At 40.8% G+C, this 19,746-nt stretch overlaps 1 protein-coding gene and 1 pseudogene across 1 annotated transcript in view; both read left to right on the plus strand.

The window, feature by feature from the left end:
- The window catches only part of LOC137249577 (hydroxymethylglutaryl-CoA synthase 1-like), a 147,760-nt pseudogene extending 143,867 nt beyond the window's left edge, over positions 1-3,893 (plus strand).
- Positions 3,894-7,009: 3,116 nt separating this feature from the next.
- Positions 7,010-19,746, plus strand: part of LOC137248445 (uncharacterized) — an 81,914-nt gene continuing 69,177 nt past the window's right edge. Inside the window, exons 1-2 of the mRNA XM_067779380.1 lie at positions 7,010-7,114; positions 18,300-18,769. Of these exons, the coding sequence (XP_067635481.1) occupies positions 18,344-18,769 (426 nt within the window). The 5' untranslated portion in view covers positions 7,010-7,114; positions 18,300-18,343. The remainder of the gene's footprint in view (positions 7,115-18,299; positions 18,770-19,746) is intronic.

Below are 19,746 nucleotides of genomic sequence, written 5' to 3' on the forward strand. Positions count from 1 at the left end.
CGTTATTGCACCAATGCTCAGATGGAGGCGAGAACCAATAAGCTGCCTCTGCAAAAGCTGTCAGGATGAGGCGGAAGGTGATAGGATTCATCACTTTCTCTGCAGATATTCAAGACAGCAAACAAGATGACTCAGATTTCTGGGCGCGCGGTTTTGCGATAGTCTGGCAGAGGTTGGGAAGATTCACGCGTACTTAAGTGCATAAGAAAAGCATTGGTTTGCTGAGGGCTACCAGGAAGTAATATGATCTGTCGAAAGTTCTGCCACCCGGCACTAACAGAAAGCACTCACAGTAGACAAAAATGTGCCCGAGTATAAGTATGGGACACTTTCACGCAGGCTCTCTTACGCTAGAGATTAATAATGGTATTAAAGCTCTTGAATAGGTAAATAAGTAAAATGGGCCATTAAAAACCAATATAAAATTTTTTAAGTAAATTTATAATTCATAATAAATTGCTCATTATTTTTATGCTTAAACTCTGACAATTATGAGTGCAGTCAAATTTAATTAATTAATTTTCCAATTACGGGTTCATTTAAGACAACATTAATCATCGAGGTGCACACGCGCACCCACCAACACAGCTCTGAGGGACACACCACACTTTGGGAAACTTTAAAAAATTTTAATATAAAAATGTGCAACAACAATAGAAATAGCAGTAGAGTAGTTAAATCAAGCAAACGAGCGCCAAACCAAAGCAAATAATTTAGCGAATAATAACACAAATGAGATGAGCACAGATGGAAACAAACAAGTTTGGGCTTTAGAGCCGAACCATAATGTGTGTACGTGAAAATATGCAAACAACAAGCACTCGATGACCACACACACACATCCACATACCACACGAGACACATTTTCTGCGTTCTGGCATAATGAAAGACTTTTTTTTGTACATTCGACCTCACCACTGCCTTGCGCTACCGTGCTGTGGGCGGTCCATTTGACCACCTTAAAACCACAACATCTCATTGCTGCACTGTCAACACCTACGTGGTTTGAGTTCTTGTTCTTCATTAAGCACTTTGAATGTGCGTTTGTTTTTTTTTTTTAATGCATAATTAATTTGTAATTCATTGACGCTTAATTACAGATGCATTCACTGTAAGACAAGACTGATGGGAAACAGCGGCGAAATTACTTACTGTGCTTACTGAATAATGCATTTTAATAAAAAGTGTATCAGCAAGCGTTGATGTTTACGAGAGTGAGGAGAGGTGAGAAAAGAAAAAGAGAAATGCGCAATAATAATCATATCGCAAAGTTGGAGGCGTAATGCATTTTCCATTTGCAAAGAAAGATTTTGAAATGCGAACTGCGTAATGTATGGGTTAGCTGAGATAAGGTTGGGTTAAAAGGTCATGCGTAGAAATTTCCCACACTTTCACTCGGAGTCATATTTGTCTATTATAAATGCCCTCACTAAATGCCGGTTGGCGGCACAATCATCCAACCAGATTACTTCCTAGTAGTCCTCAACGAACAACTTGCTTTCTCTAATGAACTTAAATATAAGTGAAAGATCCACCTTCCCAAACTCTGCCAGACAGGCAAAAAACAGTTCGGCCCGAAATCTGAGTCGTCATGTTTGCAGTCCTGGACCTCGCCAGAGAAGGTGATAAATTGACTCCTCTTTCTCCACATCCTGACAGCTGTGTCGAGGCCGCAATCATCGTGGTCAGTCCACAGCAAGTCCGTTGCCCCAATCTCATATTCCTTAATCTTCTTCAGTGGATAACCCAGCGGTAATCAGACGGAGCTATCCGCTTCGCTTATATCCACTTCGGAACCCTTTTTGGCCGTGTTATCTGCAAGTTCTGTCTTTTCAATTTCGTTGTATTCCGTGACTCAGTAGAGGGAGACATTTCAATGTCTTACGCGCGCGAGCGAAGCTCAACAGCTCCGCTTGATATCCGACTTTATCATATTGGCTTCTGATGGCTTTTAAGGTGGTTCGGCTGTCTTTAAAAATCGTTTCAGTTAATTTTTACGTGCTGAATTCTCTTGGTCGTAGAGTCCCTTTCGCGGCCACTCCCGGCACGAGCTCTTGCAGAGGTCAGATACAATATTAATGTTCGTACTGAAGTGCGAGCTGCAGAAAGAAATGGCTAAGCACGTTCTGCGTGTCCTGTGCTCGCGAGGTCAAGGATACAGTTACAAGGGGCGGCATAGTAGAAGAATAGGTCCAAGAAAACTCCTAGTATTTCGCAAGAAGACGGTGTTATTTTATGGGGTTTTCAGTGTGGTCAAGAAAACTTCTTTTAACACTTTAAACACATTGAGTCTTTGCGAGGTTCTTTCGTAAGGGTCCCCTCAAGCTAACCCAAACTAAGCATGATAAATATTGAAAAGCTCATGTTGGACACTCCGGTTATCAATTGTTTTTGAGTATTTATAGACCTAACCTTAAAAAGAGTCCACTACTTACACAACGGTGATTTCTGCAACACACACCGAACTGATCAGGGGCAACACCAACCCTGGGCCAAGAGAGTTGTCAAATTGGAATACAAAAACCACAGAACATTATAGAATTCTAATGAAATGCATTTTTCTTCACCTTAGCACAGATCGCTCTGCGACCATAAATGTTGTGGAAAGCAACTTTTTGGTAAACATTCCCTGTAAGGATGATTGGGAGAAGTCTGATAGGTGCCCTACTGTTGACAACAGAGTTGGAGTAGGAGTGATTTCAAGAGACCTAGACGTCCAAATCTCCCTCAGACTACCCAATTACTGAAGTGGCTTCCAGGCAGATTTATCAGCCATTATGGAAGCCGCAGTTAAGATAAGCCACAAAATATCGACAACGAAATTTTTATTTTCAGCGACAGCGAGGCGGCTATCAAATCTCTTGGCTCGGAGCCCTCAAACTCTGACGTAACAATAAACTGTCACCAATTTTTTCAAGAGATAGCCCAACAGATCCATGTACACCTCATATGGGTCCCGGGTCACAGGAACATTTTAAACAAATTCGCTAGGCAAGATACGACCAGGTAGATTTTTTCTGATAAAGAACGCTTAGGGGCATATGCAAGCTAATGCCAAAAGAGCACGTCCGCAGTCAAGCCGACGTAAAATTACTTACCGAAGTGTAGAATATCTAAGCAAACCTGACCAAAATAAGATCCTAAAAAATTCCCTCATGTTTACCCCCTAAGTAGGGATAAAATAATCTTACTTCTATGAGTACTAACTGAGAACTTCCTTATAAACAGGCATGCAGATAGGATAAAAGCGCCTTATGTTCGTTTCTGCAGGAGCTGCAAGGAGGATGAAGAGGAGGAAATTGTGATTCACTTCATCTGCCCGAAGCTAACTGACACTAGACAGCGCTTTCTGGGAGCTCCTTTTAAAGATAATTGTCGCATTCTAGATTATCTGACGACGTTGTCTTTATAAGGTTCCCAGAATGATGCGAAAAGGAGAGGTAATAGTGTCAATTCGTGGAATCACAACGAGAATTTTTGTCGCTGGCCCATTTGTGCTTTCGGGCAACCACTTCATCTATACCCAAACTATCATACTATTTCTTTGTACGTACATATATCGGTAGTATTAGTACAGTTAATTACAGCATAGGATGTCGTAATACAGGTCGTCATCTATTCTATAGATTTCTTGAATGTTGCTACGGAATGACTATCATTAAACTAAATTTTTTTGAATCTTAGCATAAGTACTTCACCCCAAAGCTTCTAATATTATATCAAAACTTTTAACTGAGCTCTTTTTTTCTCCTATTTTCTCACAGATGCGCCCAAAAAGAAGAGTTCGGCACTCAACGTGTTTATAAGAAAACTTCGCCCAATTGTGTACTCACCCTGTATCTACCATCACGCGAGATATCGTTATCCGGCAATAATCCAGCCATATTACGCGGTATTATTTATGTGGACCCAAAAGCGATACAGGGATACAGGGTGTATGCGCAGCTGACTTTGACTTTTCGGTGAGTATTGAGAGTTTCTCAAATTTTTTTTACTAGTTTTTATTTACTAAAAATTTGCTAAAGCAGAGCTACAGTAGTCTTATATGAGTTAACTAAGTGACGCACGTGTAACATGGGTGTCTGACCATACACTGCAAACTTTGGACTTTTTTCATAACATGCCCAACATTTTAGACTAACTGCCTTGATAATAGACATGGTAATAGGGCCATGAGAATGGGCTTGCCGAATCGTGTATCTGGTCTTTTATAAAACAAAAACGCTCTGCAACAACTGAAGATGAAGTGTCATTACCCTCTCATGTTTCAAAAGAAAGACACTGTCATATGCAGCGTGTGACTCTCAAGCGACTAAGATCAGTCTTGGATTCGTACTGTCTGCCTGAATAGACTAGAGTGGCTTGAAATGACAATTGGATGAAATATTACCAGCATTACACTGACATAAAGACAGCCTACTTCATCCGCTCGAATTGAATGATTCATTTAGAGCCATCTTCAGTTGATGTAGGTGTAATAAAATCTGGTCGGTGCACCAACATGATCAGCGGTAAATCATGCAAAAAACACTAGAAAAGCTTAATGTATAGGCAGTTTAGCCCAAAAGCCTACACGGACACCGGTATGCTGGCAAATGACTGCTGTACAAAGAGTAAGATATCGGACCTGAACTCTAGGTGCGGATGTCCAAATAGGCGAAACAGGCGGGGAAATACGGGTGAACGGATGAATCATGTACCTGTTGGCAGACACTTTACAATTGCTGGTGGAATCGGTGAACGGTGACTGGGCTTTCAGTAGGCCTGTGTCATATCGACCAGTGGAGGTGGTACGATTATGGGACAGCCGGTTTGTGGCGTTTATATCCTGGTGTAGTGTATCGATTTCCAAGCAACCAATGGTTTGTAGAGTCGAAACTCGCCGAGAAGCAGATCACGAATCGGTGGATAAGATTGGCGAATCAGCCGAGCGAAGATGGTGGTTGTGAAGCCGATACCCGACAAGCGTAGTATGTGAGCCGGCGAATTGGTGAATGTCGGTGAAGGGGCTTGGTGAGTCGGTTGTTGGCGAGTTGCAGCTGCCGAATCGGTGGATGCCGGTGGATAGGATTGGTGAATCGGCGATGATGAATCGGTGGATCGATTAACAAGCAACCAGTGGTTGGTGGAATCTATCCTTGGTAAGTCGCAAATTTCGAGTCGGTAGCTTAGTGGATGACGGTTGAAAGAGCTGGTAAGTCGGCGAGGCGCATATGAAGACGCGGTGGTTCGATTTCCAAGCAATCGGTGGCTGAAACAATCGATGTCGAGCAAGGCGACACTGACGATTCGGTGTGAATACCGGTGGGTAGTCTTGGTGAATCGGCGACGACAAATCGGTGGAACGATTTTCAAGCAAACGATGGTTAGTGAAATCAATGGGCGCAGGGTTACACTTGGCGGATTGGTGGAAATATATCTACGGAATTTATATGGTGCTCTGGCCAATGGAAACTGTGGCGGTGGAAGCACCTTTGTCTGGGAAAAGGAACTAGGTTCCCTCAAGCGCAATATCCAAACTCCCCGAAAAGTAATGGGCAATCGATGTCACCTACTGATCAAAAGTGGGGGCATGTGCAAGACAAATGTTTGCGGTACAGACTTACCATATATGAATGATATTGGTAGCCGCCGCAGTGTAGTGGTAGCGTGCTACGCCTACCACACCTAAGATCCTGGGTTCACGGGCGAAGCAACATCAAAGTGAAAGAAAAGAAAGAAGTTTGGCAACTCCGAGTGTATTTCTTCCATGAAAAGCTCTGAGTGAAAACTCATCTGCCTTGCAGATGCTGTTCGGAGTCGGCAAAAAACAAGTAGGTCCGGTCTCGCCAATTGGTAGGAAACATTTGAGGAGCACGGCGCACATTAGAAGAGAAGCTCGGCCTAAAATCTCTTCGGAGCTTATCGCGGCTTACATGTTTTTTATAAGTCATTATAAACACATCCCCAAACTTTTTTATGCTTAGCAGTTCAAGCTCCTCGCACTCGCGCCCTTCTGGTTTCTTTCAATACTCACGGTGGCGTCGACACACTCTTCTTGTTGCGTTCGCTTTTGACCTAGCTCCCTTTAGGCAGCGTATTTCTTTCGGTTGCAACGCTGCAATTTTCATTATACCAATTGTTTTTGTGTGGTCCCCATAACCATTTTTTTTTTTCCTTCGCGGCGGTACGAAGTGCTCCCACAGCTGCGGCATTCCCCTCGGGTTGCCTTGTGCTCTCAGAGAGTAGATGTGAGTGTCAAGTTGCGAGATAGTTGGCAGGCGGGCACGTATTTCGGCTGCGACGAGTACGCGATCCATGCTGATATTAGGTCTTCGAAACTTGCGCACATCTTAAACATTAAAAGTATTCCGTCCGTCTATGATAACGTGTCCTTCAGAGCAGACGCATCAACAACTAAATAGAGAGTGTTTCGAAATTCAAAAGTACACTCGATTACCTCATCTCACATATGACTTGCTGACATCACTTCCAGAGTTCACGTCCTATTTCGTGCTGCAAGTAAACCAAATATAATTTATTCATTGACAAAATTGAAATATGCATATTTAATCTGCATATAAAATGCATCTTTCCTGCAATTCCAATCTACAGAAGCAAGCCACTCCGGTCGCTATTTGCACATCCTTTCGTTTCGGTCCTTTTGCGAAAACTTATGCATAAACAATTTTATGTTGCATTTAAACGGCAAAAATAATTTATTCATACAACATACTCGGGTGGCATGCACGTATCACTAAAGTGGATTGCCTTTGGGCTAAAGCTCAACGCTTTTTCAAATTATGCATCCATTTAAGGTCCACAGACCTAACCTCTCTCCGCCTCTATCTTTCCTTCTCATATTGCCCAACCAACATCAATCAATCAATTTTTCATTACTTCAGTGTTTGACGCACTTGAACTGGCACTTTAATTGAAAAATTTATACAAATTGTTGATATTATTTTTTGTTTTATCAATATTCTACTTTGTCTTTTGTTGTTGCTTTTGAAGGTATGGACGTGAGGATGAGGAGGTAATGGGCTTGCGTTTCTGCAATGAGGCCATCATGTCACTGCATCAAGTTTGGCCAAGGAATGAGGAGCCATCGCATGAATCACTCAGCCCTTTGCAGGTGAGTCAACAACAACAACGACAAACACAACTTTTATTTAAATTCTTCTTACTTTTAAACTTTCTGTCTTCTTATTTTTCTTCGTGCTGCATAAATTACTCTCAACTTTCGCTTTTAAAATGCGCACCTTAAATTCACTTTTTTAATCATAGCGCCTATAAGTATGCACTGAATTTTGCTTGTTAGCGAACAAGCGTTTCTATAGTAGCAGTGTTGCCTGCTAAGTCGTGAGTTTTGTGGACAACTTAATAAACCAAATCTCAGAACTCAATATCCAGTCCACAATTGCCACAGGTCGCGATAGCGAAAGGAGGAGGTGGAGAGGGGGGCATGACCTAGAGTGTTCGACTTGGTTATATCAAACCGCTCCCGAGATCTACAGCCAGCAGAGGACTATCAGCATTGATATCTCTCACCAAACCATCGAAAAATGACTGTACTTCTAGTAAAACAATAACAAAACGGGGCTTACGGTTTGGCTGCACGCCCTTCATTTATTAAAGAACAGATACCCAAGAGCATGCTAGAAGACACAACCCTGATATAGATACTGCAAAGACCAAATGAATCACATTGCTTCACAAGGAGTGGCATGAGCACACATATTTCAAGTATCTGTTCAGACGGGAACGTATCGTAAGTGGCCAGTAGGGCTCCAAAGTCTCCAGGGCTCAGCACGTCCGATTATCGATTTTATTGCTCGAGAGAGATCCAGTTAATTTTCCACTTGAAAAAGCTGAAAAAAGCTATAACGAAATCAGTAAATCGAAAACAACGCTGTTGTTATTTGTTTATGTTGCAGCCACAAAAACACTCCTCGAAGTCTTGGAAGAGTTTTCGAGACATTGACAGTTCTTCAGTGGATATGAATAATGTACGTTAAGTCACTGGCTCTCTCTGATAGTAGCCTGACTTCAGCGAGAAAAATATGTTTGAGTCGTCGAACCTACGAGCCCATGGATTTTATTCGCTACTTAGGACAGAGCTGCTTCACCACGGTTAATATTCTCACCCCTCTGGTGTGACAGCAGCCGTTATGAGTTCACAGCTGATATTTGTTGGTGCTGGAATATTGAACTCACTAACCGGATGAAGGGCTTAGAAGAATTAACAGTCTAGAAGCTAGCAGTGCAAGCTTAACAAGTGTCAATCAAAACTTAAGAAGCCCAGCTTCCGCATGTCTTCCTCAAATGTTCAAGGGAGCAAAATTTCTCAAGAGACATTTTTTTTTAGGATTCATTGTCTTCTCGCCCGCTTTCAAGGATAATGCTGTGTTAACCATATTTGATCCGCTTCCAAAACTCAACCCTCCTTCGCAGAACTGTCAGATCTAGGGGATTTTACTCATGATATCCCTGTCTGCCTACAGGAAAAACTCAGGGTGTCACCGCATACCCTGTAGGTTTTTCAGTATGTTCGAAAGGAGGGAGAGGGCAAGGGGGAGGAAAATGGAGGAAGAGGGAGGGGAAAGGGGAGAGTGAAATGTAAAGAGAAAAGGGATATTAAGACTTCAAGGAATAGGGAGAGGGAGGGAAGGACGATTTCTGGTCAAAGCCCAAACGTCCTTGTGCTGGTGTCGGTGATGATTAGTTGATTTTATTTGGAAGACGGCGTCACGAGCATGACCTTAAGGTGTAATGTCCATTTGTGCGTTCGTATTATGAGAAGACGTCAGAAGTATTTGAGGAAAAACTTCATTGCCAGCTCAAGACTAATTTTAGTATCTAAGAGTACAAACACCCCATCTCTACCTTTTTGGCTTTTTTCTTTTGTCTTCTTTCTAGGAAGCCTTGATAAAACGTCTCGGCGATGGTGCTCATCCATTTACGCTCACTTTAACCCCACAAGCGCCACCAAGTGTACAATTACTACCAGCTAAACGTTATTATGGAGCACCGATTGGCACCAGTTACGATGTGCGCTGTTTTATAGGTAAGTGAAGTGAAGGGAGGAAAGAAGTCAAAATGGAAGAGGGCTTGAAAGTAAAGTAAGAGTAACTAAGAGTAATCATGTATGTAATAAGCAAAATAGGAAATATTCGATTGGCGTCAAGGGAGGAAGTGAAATGTGCAGCTACGTAAACAGTCCTTGAGCTGACAAACGTTTTCTAAAAGAAAAAGCCTCAATTGCCACGAGAACACTAACATATTTACTGATATGCATTCCTTTATCCTTGTCTCAAGTTACTAATCGTATTAAAAAATACGCACAATCTTAATTGTAGCAAAGGGTTCGAACATAGAAACTCTCAATAGAAAATTATAAAAATTTAAAGTCATATTCAATAAAATGATTCTGTGTATGAGCTCGCTGATGATAACAGAAACTTTGTTGCACGAAAACAGGGTGATGCAGAATATACGCCTCGATTGATGGTTCCATATGAGCTATTGGCTGAAGATAATATTGCTCAGGCTGGACATCAGTAGGTAGCTGAAGAAGCAGATGGGTCTTCCTCATCTACCTGCAAGGTCAAATCGAAAAAAATTACTGCTATTAAATTTAGTATGGCTCACATTCTTCGGTGCTTATGGAATGCAATATACATCAGGAAAGTTTCTTAGAAAAAAGTAAATGGCTCTTCAGTGGACGCGATGACACCGATACCAAAATCAGCAAGATAAAGGTAGTGACACAAAAAGCAGTATTGTCTGCTGGATGTATTCCTCTTTTCCAAGTGAGGCAAACGTTGAAAGAACTCCATCAGCGCGTATTGAATACCTCAATTAGCTCCTGATCTCAGACCCAAAAACAAAGTTTTGTTACGATGGGTGCCCGGGCACCAGGGACATGAAGGTAATGAGCAGGCAGACTACGTAGCCAATCATGGTACTATAGCAACATTGAATGGTCCGAAAAACATGCCTTATTCGCACAAAATCCGACCGGAGATTGCCGCCGACCATGACTATTGAGCTTCAAAGCTGAAAATTCACAAGGCTAATAGAATTAATATCAAACTACATAGCTTTAAGAGCACTAAATAGCATCTTATTGAATTAATCGCCGCGATTTCCACTTGGATATTACTCCAATTTTTAGCTTTTCACTTGCTTTTAATGGATCACCCCCCCCCCCCCCCCCCTACTTCATTGGATAGAGCTCAATCGGCGCCCCATAACTCTACTTTTTGAAGATTGAATAGCGCACTTTTTGAATGAACGACATAGAAAATGTTCAGGTAGTTCAAAACTTTGCTTTCTTGTTGACTGAACGTATTCAGTCTTTTTTACTTCTGAAATCCAATCTAAGAGGAAACACATAAGCCAGTTCACGCCTATCAATTATTAGTTCTCTTTAGTTTTGGCTCACCTTGTTTTTCTATCAGACATCCTCACATAGCCAATCTCACCTGCATATATCTGTATGGTTTTCATATTACATTTAGTTTCGCGCAATATTATTAGATGGGAAATTCAATATCCTATGGCGCTAACACATCTCTAAACACCATTTGCCACAGCCTCCCCCGTCACAACAATGTTACAGAAATTAGTTTAACTTTATTACTCACATAGTTACTAGAATTTGAGCATCAGGAGACTGCAGTTTGGCGTGCAAGGTATGATATTTATTTACGTTCTTGTCACCCCTTCCGTCCTAAACCCCAGCGTCATAATAGAATTTGTTTACTTAGTAATGAGACTTGGTTACAAAACTTTATTACGGAAATTTGTTTAACGCGTCGAAAAGGCAAGGTTTTATTTTAAAGAAGGGACTCGCAATTGGAAGTTCTAAAAGCTTGACTTTTAATGGAATCTGGCGACTGGTGAAAGGTGTGAGCTGAGTCGGTCACATTTGGCATTAAAGAGGTGATGCAAACAGCACAAGGAATCGAGGTATATCTATGGGTTCACAAGACTTTGACCATGTCCCACTCCTTTCTTATTTGGTGCTGAACGTATAGGCTTGTGACTAGGCAGCACTGCCCAAGGAGTTACATATGTGTATGTTTGGGTCGGAGGCATGTTTTCGCTACGAACTCCATCCTTTTATTCATGGATTACCTTGGAGGCCGCAGTTTATAATTTCTGGCATTGCTTGGCTATCCGATGGTGTGCGGCTACCTTAGCAACAGGATCTTTCACTATCTTGTCTTTCCAAATGTTACTGATGCATTGTCGTTTTACCCGTTGTTTGAGTCACTGCAGAGAGATCCCCGAATGGTTTGAACGTTTCTCTATGTTTGTACTCCTTTGCCCAATACAGATGCGGTGAGCTTCAGAAAAAGCACCTCAAGATACTAGCCCGACTATCCCTGATGTGGTTTGATATGACCACTTCAAACTTCTGAGTTCTGAAAGGATGGTGAGGTCTCTGGCCATAACTCAATCGGAGTTTATGGCATATTTCTAGTTTTTTTCTTTAAACGCTGAGTTAATAAACCTCTTACGCCAAATCTAGACGTGTGATGTTATTGAAGCTTTGATAGTTCCAGAACAGCGATGGTGCCTCATAGTTAAATTTCTTATAAGCTAGGAACTGAACTGTGTTGGTATTGGAGATTGAAAGCACATATTTCAATCTCCAACACCAACACAGTTCAGTTCCTAGCTTATAAGAAATTTAACTATGAGGCACCATCGCTGTTCTGGAACTATCAAAGCTTCAATAACATCACACGTTTCCAAACCCCTTTTGTACATTTTACAGTTATTTGCTTAACTATAAATTTGTCACAGCGACTGGAAGATAACTTTAAGGAATCACCGTGACTGACAGATTTTGGCAGCATCTGAGTCTGCTTCACAGTAATCGAAGTTACCCAATCACAGCTCACGTCACAGACATCATTAGTCTCGACAGTGAACAACAATTATCCAGTGTTTTTTTCTGTGACTCCGATATCTACTGCTACTTATTTGACTATGCAAAACTCGCTCGCAACATACTGCGCCAGCTACTGTAGCTTAGTCGCAGAAAATATTACATATTCATTGATTCATGTTGTCTAGACGGGAGCCGGGACTGGCTCACCTGCCCCTGCTTCCAAACTGTGGTCGATTGAAATACTTTCTTGGTCGAATCGTCTTCGTTCATTAGCGTAACAAAACAAGGGAACAAAGCCTTTGGGCTTTCATTCGCTACATTTTTGGCATATCTGCATAAAGCTCATCATTATAGCTATTTCGATACTCGCCGTCGAAATCACGGATAGCATCATAAATCTTCCGGAGAACTTTTCTCTTGAACACTCGAAGAGCCATCTCGTCTTTTCTCGGCGCCGTGCATTACTCCGAACCCTTCATCTGTACAGGTATGGTGAACAATTTGTTGAGTGTCAATTTGTGCATGATTACCGATCCTACATCCGTTTTGATTTTAATTCAATCATTTCACTCTCTAGCACCAGTTTAGCACTCACGATATACGATAGTTGACGCAAACCACCAATCTCCAAATCAACTGATCCTTCGCTCGCCGATAGTTCCAACGCTTGTTGCCTCATTCGACTCGTTCGCCGATAGTTCCAACGTTTGTTAACTGATTCGACTGGTAGCTATGTCCACTGTTTAAGCGTGGACCATCATTCATCGGTAGCTTAACTAGAACAAGGTATCCAACAACATTGCAGCTTCTGCAAATATGGTACCACCTCTTCTCCAGATCAATCGCCAATCTTATAATGTCCAACTGAATTTGACCAAATCCCCCTCTGTTGTTTCCACTACTTTATTGTTGTTCTCGTAGCTTATCGCTGAGTCTCTCCCATCTGGAATGGTTTTCTTTTTATCACTGTCCCTTATGACAGTATAACAATTCACCAATTTCCCCACTGCCAAAAGTATAACACAACTTTGCTGACTTATACAAAAGCTTGCCGTTAGCGTTTCGCCAATTAAGCAAACCCAAACTGCAAGGCGTACGACCAACGCCAAAAGTAGAAAGGACACAATGCCAATTCAGCAAAGAAAAACCACATTTGCGATAACAAAAACCCAATACAAATTGGCACAGCAGCTTTGCGAAAAAGTATTACGTACAATGGAAATGAGCAAAACCCAGAAGCTATGCTCAGGTGACCAAACAAAGTCCGCTGGGTAACAAATTACATATGTGTGTACTCGTTTGCTTACGACTCACGTACTGTAGTGACTCATGGCTTTGGCCACTAATCCAATGTACTCTTTTTCACAATAAAATGGAGGACAAAGGAAAAAATAAACGCATAGTGTTGTTGCAAGCCTCTTAAAAACCCATTAAAATGCTAAAAGGCGATTGAATGGCTCGTTAGTCGCACGCAACTGTACGGACTTACCCACTAGCAAGCAATTTATTTTTTGCCAATGCTTAGCTGATACTTTTCCACTTAAACAGAAGCAATAAGTTAGTCTTATCTTCTCTCTGTGGAGCTCTAGTGTGTTGTAATTGGTTTATACAAATCGAACACTTAATTTGAACTAATATGGGGTATTAAATGCCCTTCCTAGGCAGAGGGCTTTGCACGTGGCTTCATGAGATTATCTTCTACGCGGCGAATACTCCTTTGTTATGATAAGCTAAAATTATGAGCTTTTAAAAGCTTAAGCCACAGCTCTTCTAGAGAATGACATAGTGCAAGAGGCAGAAAGAGAGGGCCTTCGAATGCTCGCAAAAGTCAACACTTTTGTTTAGGTTATGTTAAAGTCTCTTACCCTTCGCACTTCAGATAGTTTAAGTCCCTTGGGCTATTGTGGTAGCGCTGGCGTAAGCTATGACCTCTCCTCTTTTGGAAGAAGACAAAGAAACTGACCATTTTCGCTATTCACTGAATGTATACCTACTGCGTATATGCCTACCCAGTCTATGGAGTGCACTGGCTGGAAGATTTAAAGTTTCTCTTCAACTCCGTAGCAACAAACGACGTCGTTCGTTACTATTCTCATACGTTTATTACATCTTCCATCAGATAGTAGGCATAGGAAAAGACGGGTAATATTGATACGGAACTTGCTTCGACTCTCATTCTTGCTTGATATGCCTCATATGCGAATCCCACAATAAATTCAATATTCGCTTCTTCAGTGATTGTACTTATAAAGAGCAAACTCGATATCCCACAACCGGTTCTCTTGTTTTTCTTGTTGTTGGCCGCTTCGATCTATGACCTACACGCATAGTGTGATCGGCTGCGTTGTGAGTTCTTTTAGCGTCTCACTGTATTTGATTGCTATCTTCAATAAATATGCTGACAAGAGTGGGACCGTACTAAAAAAATCATTTTCCGGCACACGTAGCAAAAAGAATATCTCTGGATCGAAATCAGGTACAGGCCTGGGATTGTGTTCGATACATTGCCGGAGCAGCAAATCCGCAGCAAACCCATTTCTCTGGACCGGGATAAGGTACAGGCCTCGGATTGGGTTCAACACCTTCCCGTAGCAGGAGAATATGACACAGTCCCGCTGAAAGGATCTGCTGGGGAGATGTCAGGGCCGCAGCAAATTAAATGGGGTTACATTGAAATGACAGCCCTTGGTCGAGAAAATCCCGAGTCGCTCCGGTTCATAAAACCGGCTGCCTTGGGAAGTGTGAATATGCTCATCATTTGTGCCGATGCAATCTAGGGCAGCTTAACCTCCATACATGCGAAATGACTATTTGAGACAATCTTCATACAATCTTTCCTCAGTTCTCATATGATGTTGATATTCACGATGTTGATGATGTTGATATTCATTAGATAGTTGGGAGCAATCTAAGCAACTAATCTCGACAGTTAATGCTGGGATATCTCGCAGGTTTATTCTTTTTTGACGACGTTGAGAGGTCTTTGAGCGGAATTTCGTCAAATTATCCAAAAGTAAATCCATGGTGTATAAGTAGCCCTCTTTTTGAACTTCTCTTCCAACTCCACTAGGTAACACGAGGTACCGGGTGACTTACGTAGCTCATATTTGCTTCAATCAATACCTACGACTTGCCAATATAACCTCTTATCAAGGCGCTGTATCAAATATGGCATTCTCATCTTCATAAGTCTCACATTGCACCCACAACTCAAACCTTTCAATGTACTAATTAACCTGACTCTAGACTCCTTAACTAAACCTAGGCGGCCACCGTGGTGTGATGGTAGCGTGCTCCGCCTACCGCACCGTATGCCCTGCGTTCACACCACGGGTAAAGCAACATCAAAACTTTAGAAATAATGTTTTTCAATTAGAAGAAAGAAGAAATGTTTTCTAAGCGGGGTCGCCCCTCGGCAGTGTTTCGCAAGTGCTCCTGGTATATTTCTGCCATGAAAATCTCTCAGTGAAAACTCATCTGCCTTGCAGATGCCGTTCAGAGTCGACATAAAACATGTAGGTCCCCTCCGGCCAATTTGTAGGGAAAATCAAGAGGAGCACGACGCAAATTGGAACAGAAGCTCGGCCTTAGATCTCTTCGGAGGTTATCATGCCTTACATTTATAGACTCCTTAACTGATCCCTGCTAAAATGCCCTCAAATATGTTTTTACTTTTTAAAGCTCCATATTAATTGCTGTTGATTAGCTCTTGCGTTTTCAATAAGATTATTTTAATTTCAAAATCTCTCGAAGATTTTCTTTAAAATCTTCGCAGAGTTTTTCAAAGCGAATTTCGACTTTAGTGATGCTCCGTGTGACAATAGTGGTATGCTAAATAACATATCGTCTTGTCTTAACTTCCCAACATTAGTTCTTGACATAGATGATATTATTATAAGTATTAAGACTATCAAGAGCTCAAAGCAGTCTACTAGCGACTATCAACAATTTTCATCTTTTTTTCTAAAGAAATGTATGGTTTCGGTTGCGGAACCTTTGTTGTACATTTTTAATTTGTCCCTAAAGTCAGGCATTTTTTTGGATGATTGGAAAATTACTTATATGGAACAAGTTCACAAGAATGGTAATAAGAGTGATGTTTCAAATTATCGACCAATTTCTAAATTGCCCGTTATATCGAAACTGTTTGAGAAAGTGGTTATGGGAAAGTTAATGTCGTTAGTTCAGCGGCATATCTCCCCAAATCAACATGGATTTGTTCCAGGACGTTCAACAATTTCTAATCTCTCAGTATTTTCCAATTACTGCATTTCAGCGTTCACAGATGGTTGCCAAGTTGACTGCATATATACTGACTTATCCAAAGCTTTTGATAGAGTATCTCATCGAGTATTATTGGCTAAGCTACAGCATTGACGGTTTTATTTCACCTTCTTACTATGGATAAGTTCATATTTATCCAATAGAATCAATTTTGTTGTTATCGATAATGTCAAGTCAGTGCCATATGTGGCTACTTCGGGTGTGCCTCAAGGAAGCATCCTTGGTCCGCTCTTCTTTATAATGTTTTTTAATGATGTCAGTGCTTGCTTTAAAAATTGCGGTCATCTTATTTACCCTGATGACTTGAAAATCTTTTTCAAAATAAAAAATGAGTCTGATGTTCTTGCACTTTAAACAGAGTTAGTTGCTTTTAATGATTGGTGCAACAGGAATAGGCTTGCTCTCAATGTCAGTAAATTTTACAGTGGTACGTATTCTAAATTAAATAAGAATTTAATTCCAACTTATTACGTTTCTGATATACGTTTGGTAAGGGTCAATAAAATTCGAGACTTAGGTATCGTATTTGATTCACCATTTATGTTCATTGATCACTTAAATTTTATAATCCCTAAAGCGTATTCTTTATTGGCATTTATAAAAAGAAATGGCTCAGAGTTTAGAGACCCATATACTAAAAAGTTATTGTATAATGCGTTTGTAAGATCAAGGCTGGAATATGGTTCTATAATCTGGTGTCCATATTATGAGGTTCACAGTAAAAAGATTGAATGTGTTCAAAAAGTATTTATGAAATATTCCTTATCTGACATAAATTTTGACCTGCCGATCCCTTCATATACATCCAGGTGTAAGTTAATTAATCTGCATACATTAAGAGTAGAAAGGTAATTTCTTCTATTATATTCATTTATGATATCGTTAATGGCATTATCGATTGTCCAATACTTCTTGCATTATTGAACTTTCATGTAACTTACGCCAATATAATGTGTTTACTATTGAAAAGTTAAGATCTAATTATGCGATGAATACTCCAATTACACGCGCTCTAAGTGTAATCAACTCTATTAATTCCAATCAATGCATTGACTTTTCTATATCTCGAACTTGCCTTAAAAATATGTTATTTTCTGTTTTAAGCTAAATAGTTTAGTACTATCCATACACATATGTAAGCATATATCCATATGGAATCTAGTCTGTAAGATTTTTGTAATCATAGACTTAAATAAATAAATATGAAATATGAAATATGAAAGATGCTCTGTTATAAGTAATCATTAAAGAAGCTCGGCCTTAGATCTCTTCGGAGGTTATCGCGCCTTACATTTATTTTTTATTTTAAAGATTTTTATCTCACCTATGCTGTCTCAGCACTTCCATCAAAGATACGAGTAGAATACACCAAATAGACAAACTTCAAACACAGAGATATTTCTTCCTCTTGTTGTTGTATTGAGAACATACAGGTCACAGAAGCTTTTGGTCTTCCGCCCGAAGCACAGTTCTTGGTCATATATTTATTCGAGTAGATCCAGACCTGACATAAATAGACACTTCTTGCCTTCCGGCAAGAGCTGAGACATCTAGACTACAACTAAATATAGCAATTCCATCTTCCCTCCACCGCCTACTTAGTCGCTAGCGATGTACACTAATATCTAGCTCATTAAAACCCCAAAGTATTTTTTACTTCAGCCATTTCCATTTCTTTGCTTTTGTGGTAATTATGTCCCGCCACCGTAAGTCCTAGAGTGTTTTAGGATGCACACTATCGACAGCACCAGCCTTCGTACCTAATTGCAGGGTTATCCCGGCTAATTTCGACGACCATTTTGACCTCCCTTCGCAAACACAATTCTCACCTCTCCATAACTTAAAGAGTAAGAATGGTACTGAAAGTTAATTCTGTACACAAACAAGTTTCTGATTCTGGCCTAGACATTGGCTTTGACCAACGCGATAATTCATTGCGCTTGCTCTCATCTAACCTGTGCCTTTCTATTATTGTTCTGGCTAACCTTGTAATGACGAAGACAGAGCTCTTATGCTACAAGCAATATTTATATTTCCTTCAAAGAAACACATCCTTTCATTTCATCTAAAACAATCCCGTATTAAGTCAAAGTCTCATATATCTTTCTCATTTTTATTGTTTTATTTCCAGCCGACAAAACGGACGAGAAATTCCTCAGGCGCACCTCTGTCAAAATGGGTATACGTGTGATCTATCGCACCGATGTTTATAATCACGGCAATGGACCTGAGAACTTTGCCGCGCTTATCAATAACCAAGGCGCCTCACCACCACTAACTGCTTCGCTAACCTCACCGCCAGTGCCGCCCACAAATGGCGAGACTACACCTTCGACGTTTGGTGGCAGTAGTGGTGTGAACAGTAATGTTCCACGTGATAGTGGTGGTGGAAGTGTTGCTGCTGGCGCCGCTGATCGCATACAACCGCCACCTGCACCAAGTTACGTCAAGCCACGTAAATCAGAGCGCGGTGATTCGTTCCCTAAACTGCGTTTGTCACCGAAGTCTTTTCGATTCAGTGGACGTTTTGGACGAAGTAAAAGCGAGATTGAGAGGTGTCCCAACGATCCGTTCTACAACTATAGTAAATCATTTCAACAGGTAAGTAAAATGCTGTTAACCTCTTAGGCAGTTAAATTGAACAAGCATTACAGGTATTGAGGTCTTTCGAAACCCACGGCTTTTGAAATAAGTACGGTGCTCACGACGATTAGCTGAGTCTCATTTAAGCAAAGTGAATAAGTTCCTTGAGTATCGTGCTAGATTCCAGATTGATTTATTACCTCATACTCGCATTTTCTATTCAGCTTGTTATGACACAGAACAGAGAATTTCTGAAGCCGCGAAGGACACATACCCTAAGCACTTGCATCTATTATTGGGATGTTATCAAAAAATCGCCTTTCATGAGATCGTCCAGATCTACTCACCAATTTCCTTGAAGTGGGGCTTCAAAGACTACCCAGTGCGTCTCAGGGTTCCTCCATTGGAGTGAAATCTCAATTTACTGTCGAGATGTATCTTTCCAACTACAAAATAGGTGCTCGAGGTTTATTATCTGATATCAGACCAATTCAGTTGAAAGGACTTCTAACATCTATTAGTCCGTCTTACTAAGTCTAAATTCGTTGCAAAATACCTTCCAGACTCAACTGTACCAATACTTGTAGCCTTTTGTGAAAATAGCTGCAAACAATTGTTGTAGGTTTAAAAAGAAAGTCAAAACTCATCTAGCCTTAAGTATTATGAGAGGTGCCTTACTTTTCTATGGCAAAGACTTAGTAGATTACATTAGAATGCCAACCAAGCTCTTAAGATAATTTAAAGCTCATTTAAGGTCCAATTCCATTTTTCTTCTACACTTTCCACAAGTTTAGGCAATTAAAAATCGGGATTGACGAATGAGATATAAATTCCTAGCTAGGACCTTAAAATACTAGCTCTACAAACTGGGGACCGATTTTATATGACCATGTGGTCAATCTTCTGGTTGGTGCCAACTTCACTTTTCGAATGGAACGTGGAGTCATCAGATCTTCGCCTTCTAAATATTTGTACGTACATATATACCATCTTAG

The sequence above is a fragment of the Eurosta solidaginis genome, chromosome 4 (genome assembly GCF_040869045.1).
Source record: "Eurosta solidaginis isolate ZX-2024a chromosome 4, ASM4086904v1, whole genome shotgun sequence".
In the NCBI taxonomy this organism is placed as follows: Eukaryota; Metazoa; Arthropoda; class Insecta; order Diptera; family Tephritidae; genus Eurosta; species Eurosta solidaginis.